Here is a 14,989-nt window from a genome sequence, read left to right as displayed (position 1 = left end):
TTTACCATAGACTAGAATTGGGCCCATGCACACAAGAGGCAGTCTGGTTTGTCTAAGATCCTGCCCCCAAGGTCTTCCTGGAGGGGCAAGGACCCTTAGAAGAAAGAGGCTGAGGTCATGAGTCAGAGGCCCAGTGGCTAGGAGTGGAAGTAGACATGACCTGAGAGATGCATTGGGGAGCTACAGGTGAGAAATCCCCAGTTCTGGTGAAAAGTAGGGGCATTTCCAAAGAGCTTTTTGGTAGAACCAAGAGAGAGCCAGCTTTGATCACTTGCCAGACCAAGGGATCAATAATTCCAGCTTACAGCGTCTGCCTCTTGATTCTTCTCCTGCCTCCTGACCCAGCCCCGGGTGGTTCAGAGGCTAAAACTCATGGCGGTTAGCGAGGAGGGAGAAGGAGCTGACCTCTATCTCTATTCCTACTCAGTAGACCTAAGCTGGAGGAGAGAAGCTATGGGCGAAGCTTGGAGTTTGCATTATTACGGTGAACTGTGTGGTATTTGTTATGGAACGGAGACCGGGGACTAAAGTGATTGATTGCTTTTTTGGTCTATCAGTAGTCTTGGGACCTGCCTTAGGTTTGTGCAAAAAGGATAGAGATTTAAAAAGCTGTCTGAGTGAATGCGAATGGTCACTAGTGAGGAAGAAAGAATGTGTTTTTGGAGCCAGTCTCCAACCTCAAGTCCTGCTTATTCAACCTCATGGTTACAGCAGCACAGAGAGGAGCCAGACGTTAACTATGCAAAACTTCACCCAGACAATGACATTTGAACTGGGCCCTGAAGGATGCTGGGGAATGACTAGGCATAGAAAAAAGAAAGGTGGAAAAGCATGTCTAAAGGGGTGGGAGTGTGAAATTCTGTGTTGTATTTGTGAGGCTGGCGCACAGGGGAGCAGGAGATGAGGATGAAAAGTTAGGCTGGGCCGAGATTGGAAATGGCCTTGAATTACATGCTAGGGAGTTTGGCTTGTCTCCTCTAGGCCTACACAGGAAGCCATCAAAGGTCTTGAGTATGGAGGGTGTATGATGTAATTTCTTTTAAGGAATGACCGTGTCATTTTTTGTCACAGGCATCCCTTTGTACGATCCTTGGCTCCAACATCCTCGTCACAGGAAGTCTGCTACCATGAGACTGTTGATTTCTCTTTCTTTAGTGTCCCCCTGTTCTCACTCTATTTCATCTTCCCTATAGGTTACTGCAAATGCCTCCTACCTCCATATAGAAAATATTTTAATACTCCTTTCTCCTTAAGTTCACTTTAGGTCAGCAGTGGTGGACCAGTAACTATGATTGTGAAAATAAAATCAGCTGTTGTAGTGTGGAAGAAAAGGAAGCAACCAGTGCTTGGCCTGAACTTACTAAATTCTGATGTATCAAAATCTGTCACCCAGAGAAAGGAATATATAGTACAAATGGAATAAAGCTGGGGCAAGATCAAGAAATACGAGAAAAACAAGAATCTTTCAGCTTAGAGCCAGAGAGTGATGGTGAAGAAAATAGGCAGATAAATTAACAAATAGATGATGGGAAGAAACACAGGACCAATAGGGAGCATGTCAGTTTATATTTACTACTTGTAAGAGCAAAGTTATGTGGAGCTGAGAGCAAGAGTTCTGAAGTCGGATTCCTGTATTTGAACCCTGGCTCTGCCACTGGAAAAGGGGCATTCTGGACAAGTTACTCAACACCTCCATGTCCACTTTCCACATCTGTAAAATGGGGCTAATAGAGCACATTTTTATAGGTTTATAAAGATCAACTGTATGAGATTATACATATATAATCTCACATGCACATCTGGAATAGCAAGTCCCTAGAATAATAAGTGAACGATAAAAAGTAGCTGTTGGGACTTCCCAGGTGGCACAGTGGTTAAGAATCTGCCTGCCAATGCAGGGGACATGGGTTCGATCCCTGATCTGGGAAGATCCCACATGCCGCAGAGCAACTAAGCCCGTGCGCCACAACTACTGAGCCTGTGCTCTAGAGCCCGCGAGCCACAACTACTGAGCCTGCGTGCCTAGAGCCCATGCTCTGCAACAAGAGAAGCCACTGCAATGAGAAGCCCGCACACTGCAACAAAGAGTAGCCCCCGCTCTCTTCATTCGCTCGCCGCAACTAGAGAAAGCCCACGTGCAGCAATGAAGATCCAATGCAGCCAAATAAATAAATAAATAAATGAGGAAATTGTTCACGTTCAGAGCAATTAAAAAAAAAAGTAGCTATTATTATTTAACCAAAGAGTATCCTATCTGTGCTTGGACACTTTTCCTGGAATAAACTCTACTTTGTAATGACGCACACTTTCTTGATTGCTGTTAGACTCGATCTTCGATTTAGTTAAGATGTAAACATCTTGGAGAGTTTTAATGAATATAGAAAAGATAACATACAGGTTGAACAAACAAACATTACCCTCAAAACTAAAAAGTCCAAAATAAAGCAATGTTCAAAACATGTCCTATGACCAATAGGAACACCGAGATATGCTTTCTAATTGGTTGTATTCGGTTTTCATCTCAGAGGCCACCCAGTAAAGGAACAATATTTGGTGGAGAAATTGCATACAATTTAAATGAACAGTTTTTATTTCTAGAACTCCAAATCACTTGGCAAAAGCAATTTTTTCATGCTTAGATGTTTGAGGCAAAAAGCAAAAGGTCGGTCATGCAAATGAGTTAAAATGACAAACTCTTAGATTTTATCATTGCACTTATTTGAAATTTTAAAAAGAAATATCAGAGGGACTTCCCTGGTGGCCCAGTTGTTAAGAATCCACCTTCCAATGCAGAGGATGCGGGTTCGATCCCTGGTCGGGGAACTAAGATCCCACATGCCGTGGGGCAACTAAGCCTGCGTGCCACAACTACTGAGCCTGCACGCTCTAGAGCCTGTGTGCCACAACTAGAAAGCCTGTGAGCCACAACTACTGAGCCCACACGCCACAACTAGAGAGAAACCTGCGCGTTGCAACGAAGAGCCCTCCTGCCACAACGAAAGATCCTGCATGCCGCAACTAAGACCCGATGCAGCCAAATAAATAAATTAATTAAAAATAAAAGAAACATCAGAGAAAAGCTTCTACTTGATAGCCAAAGACCCTGGTATAAATCATTACTACAATGACTTTTTTCTTAGTAGGCCTAGGTAACTAGGCAAGTCTCAAACGTGTGATTAGCAAGCTTATGAGTAAGATGAGAGACCACAAAGCAAAAGTATACTCCACACAAAGTTGTAATTTAAGTAACCATTACTATGAAGCAAAACCACACTTCATGCATTTTTATCATGGGTGGTACCAAAGTACAGTGCATTAAGGCACCAAAAAGCTAATTAGATTAGTATAATGATGACTTACAAAACAAGGCATAAAAAGTACATTTATATAGTAAAGGGAACTGAGACCAAATAATCACCAATGATTATCACGGGAAAAGGATGTGAATCCCAGGCCCTGAGGTCTCCATGTGTTTCCTGGGTTTCTTCTTGCCAATGTTGAACAGTGACAACAGAAATACTTCTCTTAATCAAGTAGTAGTGGGATATGACATGGGATATCCTTACAAAGGTTCTTTTCCATACCCATATGAAGGGCATCCATGGACTCTCTTTAAAGGAACCAAAGTTTTAGAGTCTTAGTCAAAACAAATTTCCATAAGGTTTACTGGGTGTTTTCTCATGCTGAGCAAAGATGATGCCTGTTCCTAATGCTAGTCAATTGGTGTAATTTCATCAACTTAAAACAAAACATCTAGAGTTTGATTTGTTAAGCAACAAGTTATTGTGTCAGGGGAGTTTCCTAAAGAGGTGAAGGTTTTCTAAATAATCTGGAACCATTTTGAACCATGTTTCTAGAATTCAAATAAATTATTAAAAGGAGATGAGCATCTTAGATCTTTATATTCTGCTTGGGACTCCTCCTGTGACCTCACCCCCATGCAGCACAGGACTTTTTTTTTACCAGTGAGTCACATTTTAAAAAATTCTCCAATCTGCATCTGTATTTTATTTGTATATACTGGAAACTAGAGAGAGTCCAGTTGAGGGTCTAATGGTATTTTAAAATATTGCCTAGGCACAATTTCTTACTCTACACACTCTCTGGACAGACAAGCCATGATTTCAATTCTCATTCAAAAGGTTGATAATTGCCAATTTTGGATCTTCCTCTGAGTTTCTGATCCATACATCTAACCTCCCACCAGATGTTTCTTCTTGCCTGCCCCCAGGATTATCAAAATCAACATGTCCAAGGTGAATTCAGCTCCTGTAATCCTGTTCCTCTTCCTGTTTCCTGTTTCCACAAATGGCATCGTTGTTGAAACAACGATGCCCAAACCTTGTCCTTGACGCCTCCTGCTCCATCATCGTCTCAGTCAGTCCCCAGTCTTCTCCATTTCCTCCTACAAATCTCTGAATCCATCCATATTTTCCCATCATCTCTCCCCTACTTCTGTTCAATGTGATCGCCCATTGGACTACTGTTTGCAGCCTTCTATTTGGTTTTCCTGTATGCACTCTTTCCCTTCCATTCTGTCCTCCATCCTCGAAGGGATATTTCAAAACTCAGATCTAATTATCTGACTCTTATTCAGAGTACTTCAGCGACTCCCTATCAACTTCAGGATAAAGTTCAAACTCTACAGCAGGTTTCAAGACCTTTAAGGTTTCATCACTGGCCATATCTTCAGACTTTATCACAAGTCTCAACTCAAAATCTGTTAGACAACTATTTGGAACATTGTCCAAGGCCTCTGCTTTGTGCTATCACCTTACAGCCTTTATGTATGTGATTTATGATTCTAGAAACGCTATTCCTCCCTCCTGGCCAATTTGAAATTACCCTTCATTCTCTGCTTGGATCCCTATTCTCTTGGATAGTCTTCTTAATCCCTCAGGTCTGGATTTGGTACTGTATGTTGTATTTCCACAGCACTCTAAACTTTCCCAGCAAATCAACAATGATGCTATTTTGCACATGCATGTTGACATGTCTAACTCCCCCACTAAACTGACAGCCAGTGAAGGGAAGAGACATATCTGCCTTTTTGTGGTTATATTCTCTAGGTTCAGCCCAGTACCTGGCACCATGGATTCTCAAAAATACTTGTTAAAGGGATGAATAAATGAATGATTTTCCATGCTTACAACGGAGGGTAAAGTAATATGACCTATTCTTTTAATAGTGGCTTTAGTAAAACTGTTATCTTTGTACAATTTGGTTTACTGAGCTTTAGGTTTTAGAGGAGAGGAGAAGGAACAAAAGAGAGATCAAACCTTCACTGTAGCTCCTGGGAAGAAAAGCCAGTTGCCCGTGTCTATTGGATCCAGATTATCTTCTAAAACAACTTGTCTGTGAGCTGAGTTGATGACCAGGACGTTATCTAAAGCCCAGCAGGCTTCATATACTTCACCTACTCGGAGATTTTCCTGCTTCCACTGAAACTGGACGTTCTCCCCTTTGGCATCTTCAGGAAGGTAGAGGATATGGATGATTGTGCTGACATTGGAAGGGGCCCTGGAGAGATGAGAACTGGTGTCACAATAAAGTTCAACAGTGTCCACTTTACTTTTCTTATAGATCCTTTTTGTTTCTTAATTAAGACTGTGGTTTTCTTATCTTAAAAATATTGTACACATTACAGATTAAATACTTACAATCCCATACCCCTTAAATCTTTTAATACATGCTGATTATTAAGATGTTCGTATTGAGTGATGAAAGTTTAAATATTAAATGTCTTAATGAGCTTTACGTTTAACACAAAGCAGGCAGTAAGCATATTCAGGCAAGCCAGTAAAGGGATAATTGAAGAGAAAATGGTACACCACTGCCATGGCTCCTGTAAAAAATCAAAGTGTATCCAGCACAGTTTTTTGTGAATGGTAGACACTCAATCTAAAACCATATACTTGGGACTTCCCTGATGGTCCAGTGGTTAAGACTCTGCACCTCCATTGAAGGGGGCACATGTTTGATCCCTGGTCGGTGAACTAAGATCCCACATGTTGCGAGGCCAAAATAAATAAATTAATTAAATAAAAGTGCTTAAAAAAATAAATTTAAAAAACCATATATTTTTTATGATTCTGAGAAGAAAAAAAGGAGAAAAACTATAAAATTATCTTAATTTTAATTCTTACTTTGAAATTTTGCATTTATTAGAGATCATTGTATGCTATATGTTTCATAATCAGTCTTTATGTAATAGTTAATTTCTAGTAACCAGATACATTTTTTTTTGAAAATGTCAGATTTGCCATGAGAATTAAATGCTCTCATTTAGAATTCTTTAGAATTCCATGCAGACCGGTCTTTAAAAACATGATATAATTTAACATGATTTTTATATTACATCTGTTACATCTAGGTCCTTTTGCTATATAATATTTTTATTAAACATTTTATTCTACCAAAGTAGAAACTTGCTACAGTAAAAATGATGGCTTTAGCCAAGATTAAAAGTAGTACTAAAATACAAACTAGTAGTACCCAGGGCTTACTATAAATCAGTTTTGAAAGGACTAGAGAAAAGCCATATTTTTCACTCAGCAATGAAGCACATATAAATCCGCAGAATTGTCTGTGTAGGTTATGAATGGTGTACCTCACCTTTGGTGGTAATCAATTCCCCTTTCCTTTAAAATATTTAATGATGACTATGTTTTTAACTTCAAAAAGAATTTAAACTAATGAAGATGCTACATTTTAGTTTTAGGAAGTGATTGAAAATATGTCCACTCTGATCAATAATGGTAAATTTGCATTAAATGAGTGTGATAGTTTGGTGCCTGGACTAAAATTGAAAGTCTCATTTAGTGAAAAATAAATGGAATCAGCTGAGTGTGATCTTTATATCTTGTAATTAAATGTGTACACTCACTATTTGTCATATCAAAAGCATGTAGCTGTTTTTCAGCAAGAAACGCACTACAATTTATCTAAACTATGGTATATAACTATTAGAGAAAAAAATGGAGGCATGAGTAAAACTTCCAATACTTATGCTGCTTTGCTTAAAGCCATTTATATAAATCAGTATTTAATATGAATGCATTTTCATAATAACTACTAGAAATTAGAAGGAAGAGCAAAATGCTCTGTTATAAAATTGGTAACTGGCACAGCATGTCAGAGCTTGGCTTGTACCAGGTATCTATAAATAATATCTTATCCTGTCACAGAGGGAGACAATCTATTAAAATCCATGAGTTAGAATCATTTTCTCAGTTTTTGGTTAGACTAGAGCTTGAACGTGTGAGACTTTTATTTTTATTTGAAATACTACTAGAAACTTTGGACAGATTGGTTTAATATTAAAGACTAAGAACCTAATATTTATTCTTCTCCCCCAAACAAATCACAATTCTTTCAATATGGAAAAATGGTAAGGAAAATAGTGTGAGAAAAAAGAAAACTGTCACAGAACTGATGGAAAATGTTCTACGTGAGTCATGCTAATTTAAGAACTAAACTGATCAGAATAACCACTTAATAAAATTTCAAGGTATTTTTTCCTTTAAATACCTCACCATACCTGAAATTAAGCACCCATTTTGAATTTTATTTTATGATTTAAACTACACAAAAATAGTTAACATAGTTTGAGTTTTGCTAAATTTAATCAAATATTTTCGACCTGAATGAACTTCTCCCTCTTTAAGCATCAACCTAATTTTCTTATGAAGGGATTTTTTTTTAAATAAAGAAAATGTAATAAATGATTACAAGTCGCATCACAATTACGATAATAGAATTTTAGAACTGGCCTTAGGGAAGTTAGAAGGAAAATGACAGAACTAGAGATTAGATCCAAGAGGCTATTAACTCATTATCATCACAGACTGGAAGGAATTGAGGTGGTAATCTGATATATTCCTAGGCCATAAACCAGGCCACAGCCAGGCCACCTAAAGAGATGGGTGGTGCTGTTATTTTGTGGAGAATTCCATCAGAAAGGTTACTATCTCAAACGTACTTTTACCAAAAATAAATAGTTTGTTATAGCTACTACTGACAGTGGTAAGTATTGAATGGAAAATGACACTTTTAACAATACCTTCTTCAAATAGAGCAGGTAATAATATGTGCATCAATGTAATTCAACATAATTAACAACCAGAGTACTTTTAACCATGAGGAATAAAGCCAGTGGTAGAATGAAGGTAAACAGGGAAGCAGAAATCCACCTACGTCAAAATTTATGAAGATACTTTAAATGATAACAAACCTAATTTTCTCAAGCTGAATCCAGTCCACAGTATTATTCTTGGCATATGACACAATGATGCAAGGGTCTGAATAACTAAAGCGACATGAACCTGAACCTGTAAATAGCAATAACAATAAATTTCAAAGTTAATACAGTGTAATTACATATTATCCTTCCTGATAAATAAGCTAGATAATTTTCTAACCACTTAGATAGTTATCTGATCATTTCCCCATTCTTCTAACTCTGCTAAAATTTCCTGTAATCTGTTCTGATAAACATTATTTGATAAATAATTTTAAGAGTTGAAAAAAGGTAAAAAAGGTAAATTTCAGGTCTCTTTAGAAATACATGAACTTCTAAATTAAATTACAATGTAAGCGTTCAGTTCTATGCCAAGAAATATCTAAATATTATAGAATGATTAATATGGATCTTACAAGATAATATCAATAATGATTGCATTTAATGGCATGTAAGTCATTCAGTTGTATGAAGAATAAAAATAGCATTCTTCTTCTGTGTGTGTGTTATTTAAATGATGAGGCAGTATGTGAGAAACTAAAATACTGTAAAGTAAATTCAAGTACTAAATGAATGAGAACTATTAGAGATATGATTGATATTATTCTACTGCAGCCCAACATTAAAGATTTAAAAGACAGACATTATGTCCCATTGTGGATATCCGGTCATTGTTTTTCACTATTATTTTCAATACTGGAGATATGACTACCAAAGAAAGTTTTAAAACTCTGATAAGAATTTGTTTTTACATGTTCAATGAATACATACAAGAAAGCACAATTTGACTGTAATATCAAAGATCTTCATAGATTCCGAAACCAGCCATGAAACATAAGCCAGGAGTTTACTGTAACTCGATAGCAGGGTTTTTTATACTATGTTAAAACAAATGAACCAAAATACAAAGAAATAGCGCAATTTATTTTTAACTTTCATCCATCTGCTAGAGGAGCCTTGGTTTCAGCAAATGGCATCTGTTGATGGTTTTTACATTTGTGGTACTCAGGAGTTCCAAGCTTTAATCAAACTCATTTATTTTATTTCAGTGGTGTTTAGTACAACACCAGTTAGTGTGCAATTGCCAAAGCTGGCAGTGTGCTAAAAAGGCCAAACAGCAGTTTTCCTAGATTTATTCGCACAGCTAAAATGTAGATGAAAAAGCATGAGAGAAGGCTACTGAAAGGAAAGTTACACAGCAACCCTGAGCTCAAACAGAAACCTACTTTATGCCATTTTGATCATTGTTAAGTTCCACCTTTCTTAAGCAGCTGTTTAAAATAAATATCAAACTGTGGCGCCGGAAATGGAAACAGGCAGGATTATGTGAGACAAACTTCAACACAAACAACTATGAGGTCTGGCAGACAATCTGTTTTTTCAAAAGACAGTTCAAACTAGCCTAAAGAATATAAATGGTATTTATGTGCTTTCTTTGTGTTTTATACACCATAAGTACTTAAAAGCAAATGTATAAGGTGAATCCCAAAAAAGGAAAGGATAGAACAAATGATAACCAAAAAATGTTCCTTACAGAAGCAATTCAGTGGAAATTATTTACAAATTAAAAAAAGAGAAGGAAAGCTGATAAACATGAAAATAAAAATGTGTCTAAATATGACCCTGATGACCAATATGACCCCTCTCCTGTCTATTTTCTTATGTTACCATCTCAGTGTTGCGAGAATAAGTTTACTATGCACCCATAAAACAAAAAAGGCACCTGACCGGTGACTCACTTTTCCTTAGTCATTAAACTCTTTTGTACCTAAACTATTAATATCTTCCGAACTCATCTCCTCCTCACTATTGTCAATGGACTCTCAGTAGCTCTTGCCAAAACTTTTTAATAATGATTAGCTGGTCTCCCTGTCTTCAGCCTTACATGTCCTCATCCAGCCCCACTCTTGCCAGTGCTCTTCCTACAAGTGAACTGAATTGTTACCTCCTTGCTTATAATCCTTCAACAATTTTTCAGTCCCTTCAGGATAAAGCAGTACTTCTACCCCAGTGAGATAAAGGTGCACAGTTTCTAGAGACCAAATGTGTACCCTGGAAAACAGAACTAGCCCAGGGTTCCCATGTGAAAAGATAGCTCAAAAGCCACAGGGGCTCCCAACAAAGGAGTGGACGACTAGAAGACCAGGACTGAGGTGTGCGGTACGAATGGATGCCAGAGGAGAGGTACTGTCCATGCCAAGGGAACTTCCCCTCCTGGAAGAAGCGCCACCCAAGACAACCAGTCGGCTTTGGATAGCTGCCTCCCTCTGGGACCACTCCCCATCAAACTACTATCCCAAATGGTGCCAAGCCAGTGAATAAATGATTCTCCATGCCCACTCCTAATACAGCTGTTCCACATAGACTGGGTGAATTTCTTCTTCACATAAGCCCTTCTGAATTGCAGCCCCACTGTCACATAGACTTCTGTCAACAGAATAAGATTTCCCCTTGCCCAGGTTGACAAAGGTTGCTTGACTCTGTCTGTGATAAAGGGAGGAAAGAGTTAATTTACATCCACGTGCCCAGGTGCCTAACGCCACCCCCAACTCCCTGCTCCCAGATCCGGTGGTGCAGAGCTATCACATACCTCAAAGCACCTCTGATGCAGTGACGAGACAATAATGAGCAGGTGCCACCTACAACAGGTACTTCTTTCTTTCCCCTCTTAAATCGAAGATCTTTAATTGCCAAAGCTGATATTTAAAACCAGAAAGGAAAGACAAACCCAAGTGAAAAATGCAAAATGTCCTCTCACTTGCAGATCCATTTTCTCTCCTTCAGACCACTTCCAATGTAATTGTAATCCTTCACTCTAAAGTAGTAATTTTGCAAGGATTTAAACAATTGCTGAAGGAGGGAAGATAATTTAGAACCATGGTTATAAAAGTATGGCCTGAGAACCATGATGAACTTAACCAGGTCTAAAAATTCAAACTCTTTCTTTGGTTCTTACCGACAAATGAGGAAATTCCATATATTTTCATTTTTACCCACATCAAGGATACAAGTAGCCTACAAAGTGATTAAGGGTTCCTAAAGTTTGATACTCATAGATAAAACTGATGAACTTCTAGAACTTACTGAGGACCCCCATCTAACAGTCTAGGATATCTGGCTCCAGTGTAGAGCTACAAACACCAGGATTACTGCAATATCCCCAGTTTGGGGGAGGACAGGGTATTTTGTGTTAAAGGTACCTCATGAATGTTGTTTCCAGTTGGTCTTGGTTGTCAATTCTTGATTTTAAATTGACAAATAACATGGATAAATGATAAAGATAAACCTACATTAATTTACTGTAACTGTCATTTACATTATTATTGATTATTTAGTCAACCCCATAGTACATAATGATGGATACTTTTTTCAGCAACATTTCTGGCCTATTATTGGCTTACAGTTTGTCCTATGGCTTAAGACATATATGCATTGCAATATAACTACAAGCCATCTCTACTCCTCTGCTAAAGCAGATATCTACATAATGCCTTGAAACTATCTTGCAACAAAACCACCTTTCATTGATGATGTCCTGAATTTGTGCTATTGAATTTGTGCCTATGAATTTATGCTATTTTAATAACTTGCTCTGCATTATCAAATTATGTATAAAAATACTGGGTTATTTTTTAAATTTTTCGAATTTTAACATACAATCATATGTCTAAGTTCGTTCTTATTAGGTTAACAATGCACCATGTATAGTTAAGAAAAACAGAGACCCAGACAGTAATGCCCTCATCTTTTCAACCACTGCACCAGTGTTTTCTGCCTTCCTCCTGTTATACTGGATGAAGTGTTTCTGTTCTTACCAATGGTGAACCTTCTCATGTGGTCTAGATCCTATCTTCTGTTGTTCTTTAAGATTTCCCCTCTTTCTCTTGTATCACCAATTTCTGCCAATGAGTTTCCTGGATCATTCTTATTGTCATACAAACATCATAGAAACATACAAAGCATCTCCCATCTTAAAAAAGTTTTTTTTGATGTCACACCCCTAACTTCTGTTCCTTCCAATCCTATTTTTGTTTCCCTTTATAGCAAGACTTCTCAGAAGGGCTGTCCAGTGATTGTCTCCACTTCGTCACATCCTCCGATTCCCTTTCCCTTCCACCCTGAAACTGCTCTTGGTTAGGTGGCTGGGGAGTCCGTGTTGCCAAGTCAACAGATCATTTCCCCATATTCAGGTTACTTGACTTCTCAGCAGGATTTGTCACTGTGTATCCCTCTTTTTTTCTTGGATACTTTCTTCTATCTTCTACCACCTTCTTGATTTTTCTCCTGCTTCACTGACTGCCGCCTCTCAGTCTCCTTTGTTGCCCTTTTCCTTCTTGATCTCAAATTGTTTTGGTAGCTTTCTCTTCTCTTATCTACATTGCTTCCTTTTACTTTGAAGCTTTAAATAATATCTATAACAGATAATACCCAGAATTATATTTTCCATTAGATCCACACTTATAGATCCAACTGCTACTCACCATCTCTAATGGACAACTCAGACTCTTTAAGTCAAAATTAGAATTATTGGTTTTCCACCCCCCAAATATCTAGGATACCCTTTTCATTTCAAATGACACCACCCCAGATGCTCAAACAAAGCACTAGGTGTCATCTTTGGTTCCTCCCTTTGCTTCATTGCCCACTTCCAACCCATCAGCCTGGGAGTTCTGACTCCAAAATATTGTTCAGCTTCTATCCCTCTCTACTGCTACCACCTTAGTCAAGTCAGGGTCATGTCTCGGTGGTTTTCTTACTCCCTTTTTTATCCTCCTGTAATCCATTGTCCACACAGCAGTAAGAGGTCTTTCAAAAACAGAGGAGTCTTTTAAATTGTTTTAGCGATCATGCCATTCATTCCTGACTTAAAACCCTCTCAACGCTTCTCAGCCCACTAGGAATAAAAGGTTGAGCTCCCTCCGTGACTTAGAGCTTCCCTTGTACCACTCTTCTTGTTTACTGTGTTCCAGACACTGTGGACTTTCTTTCTCCTCCCTGAACACTCCATCTCAGGGCTTCCATGCCTTCTCTCTGCCTACAACAACACTGATTATGTCAATTTCCTCATACTCTATTCTCTCCTCATTCCATTCATATCTTTCCCCACAGACCACCCCTTGGCTGGGTCCATCTTCTCTCTTGGGGTTCTGTGCAAACATCACCTCCTCAAAGAAGCCTTCCCTGCACATTCAATCTAAAGAACTCCAGTCCCCAGTGTCCAATCACCCTCCATCTTATCACTCCATTTTAAGTAATTCATAGTACTTATCACTATCTAAATTTACCTTATTTATTTACTTGTTTACTTGCTCATTGCCCATCTCCTGTTAGAATGCAAGTTCCATTGAAGGAGGAACCGAGTCTGTCTTGTTTACTACTTGTGTCCTTGGTACCCAGAATAGTGCCTGGTGCACAATAGAAGCTCAATAAACTCTGGCTGGATCATAAGTAAGTTTGCTGTAATTTGCTTATTTTAAGTTCTCCATTTCTTTGTTTTTACTGTGTTATATTTATACTAGAAAGGGGAACTATAACTGTAGATCGATGGGACTTAAGGACTTTCGATTTGCCTGAATTGGGTCAAAGTGAAAAGGCATCTGAGAGCCGTGCTGTAGAATATCTGGACTTTATGTATCCTTACCACAGATTAACTTTGGTACTGTTGTATAGTCAACAGGGCAATAATTCCCCCATGTTAATTAGGAACTGCCCTTAGATGACTTAGATGGTTACATAATCCAGTCTGCTTTTAGAATAAAAATATCAGAGACAGATCACATGAGTAATCATGGTACATTTTTATCAGCCAGATAAAGTAATGTGAGGAATAATGATAGCCAGATGAATTATTTTACTTATTAGTAAAGTCTTATTATAATGGCCCAGCATAATTAAAAATAAGCAATTTGCAAAGTCATACAAAGTACTCAAAAGCCACATAGAATATCATCCCCAAGACACATGTTCTGACCTCTCCATCAGGAATCATTTTCTACTGCATTAAAAAAAAAAGCAAGTTTCTCGAATGTAATGTCTTCTTAATCGTAAGACATTATCTTGTCCTTTCAAGTTGATTTATTTTGTTTCTGTTTGAATATTTAACTAGATTAATACCCCGTTCTAAGGGAGAAAACCCACTTTTATGTCTAGGAAGAAACCTAATAAAATTGTAACCTTATAGAAAAATGTTACTCTAAATTGTAATGTTATAAAATCTTTGATGATAGGTACGTCTTATCATCATATAACCTTATCATCACATAGCCTTAAATAGATCTTATTTTTCTCATATGAAGGAATTCTATATGATAATAAATTCAATGCTTGTTAGTATTACCGATAATTCTATATAATTTTTTAAACTTCAGTTTTTAGAGTGAAATTCCCTCTGATATAAGTTATCTTCCAGAGAGAAAGTATGTGTAGGGTTTAGGAGAGTGAATGGTGGGGGCAGGCTGCCAGGTTTGCAATCTGGGCTCTGACACTTTTTAGCTGTATGACCTTGGACAAGTCACTTATCTTTTCTGTGTCTAGTTTCTACATTTGTCAAATGTGAATAATAATAGCAATCACTTCACAGAACTGTTGTGAAGATTAAGGCATTAATGCATTAAAAGTGCCTAGACAACAAATCTTGGTCCACGTTAAGAGATTTCAGGTATGATTCAGTATTTTTGTTTCATTTCATAAATTCATTTATCCCAGAAAAAGGAGCAAATATTTGTTCATGGGCTAAATATTAAGTTGAAT

General features: G+C 37.8%; 1 protein-coding gene across 3 annotated transcripts in view; it reads right to left on the bottom strand.

Annotated features, from left to right (window-relative positions):
* Positions 1–14,989, bottom strand: part of RELN (reelin) — a 529,312-nt gene that overhangs the window by 218,385 nt on the left and 295,938 nt on the right. For all 3 annotated transcript variants that reach the window (XM_082399695.1, XM_082399693.1, XM_082399694.1), the window contains exons 9-10: positions 8,234–8,330; positions 5,280–5,520 (exon numbers count right to left, since the gene is read on the bottom strand). In XM_082399695.1, the coding sequence (XP_082255821.1) occupies positions 5,280–5,520; positions 8,234–8,330 (338 nt within the window). The remainder of the gene's footprint in view (positions 1–5,279; positions 5,521–8,233; positions 8,331–14,989) is intronic.

Source organism: Balaenoptera borealis (assembly GCF_965194805.1).
Source record: "Balaenoptera borealis genome assembly, chromosome: 7".
NCBI lineage: Eukaryota > Metazoa > Chordata > Mammalia > Artiodactyla > Balaenopteridae > Balaenoptera > Balaenoptera borealis.
Note: the sequence above shows the minus strand (reverse complement) of the source record. Positions and strands in the feature narration are given on the sequence as shown.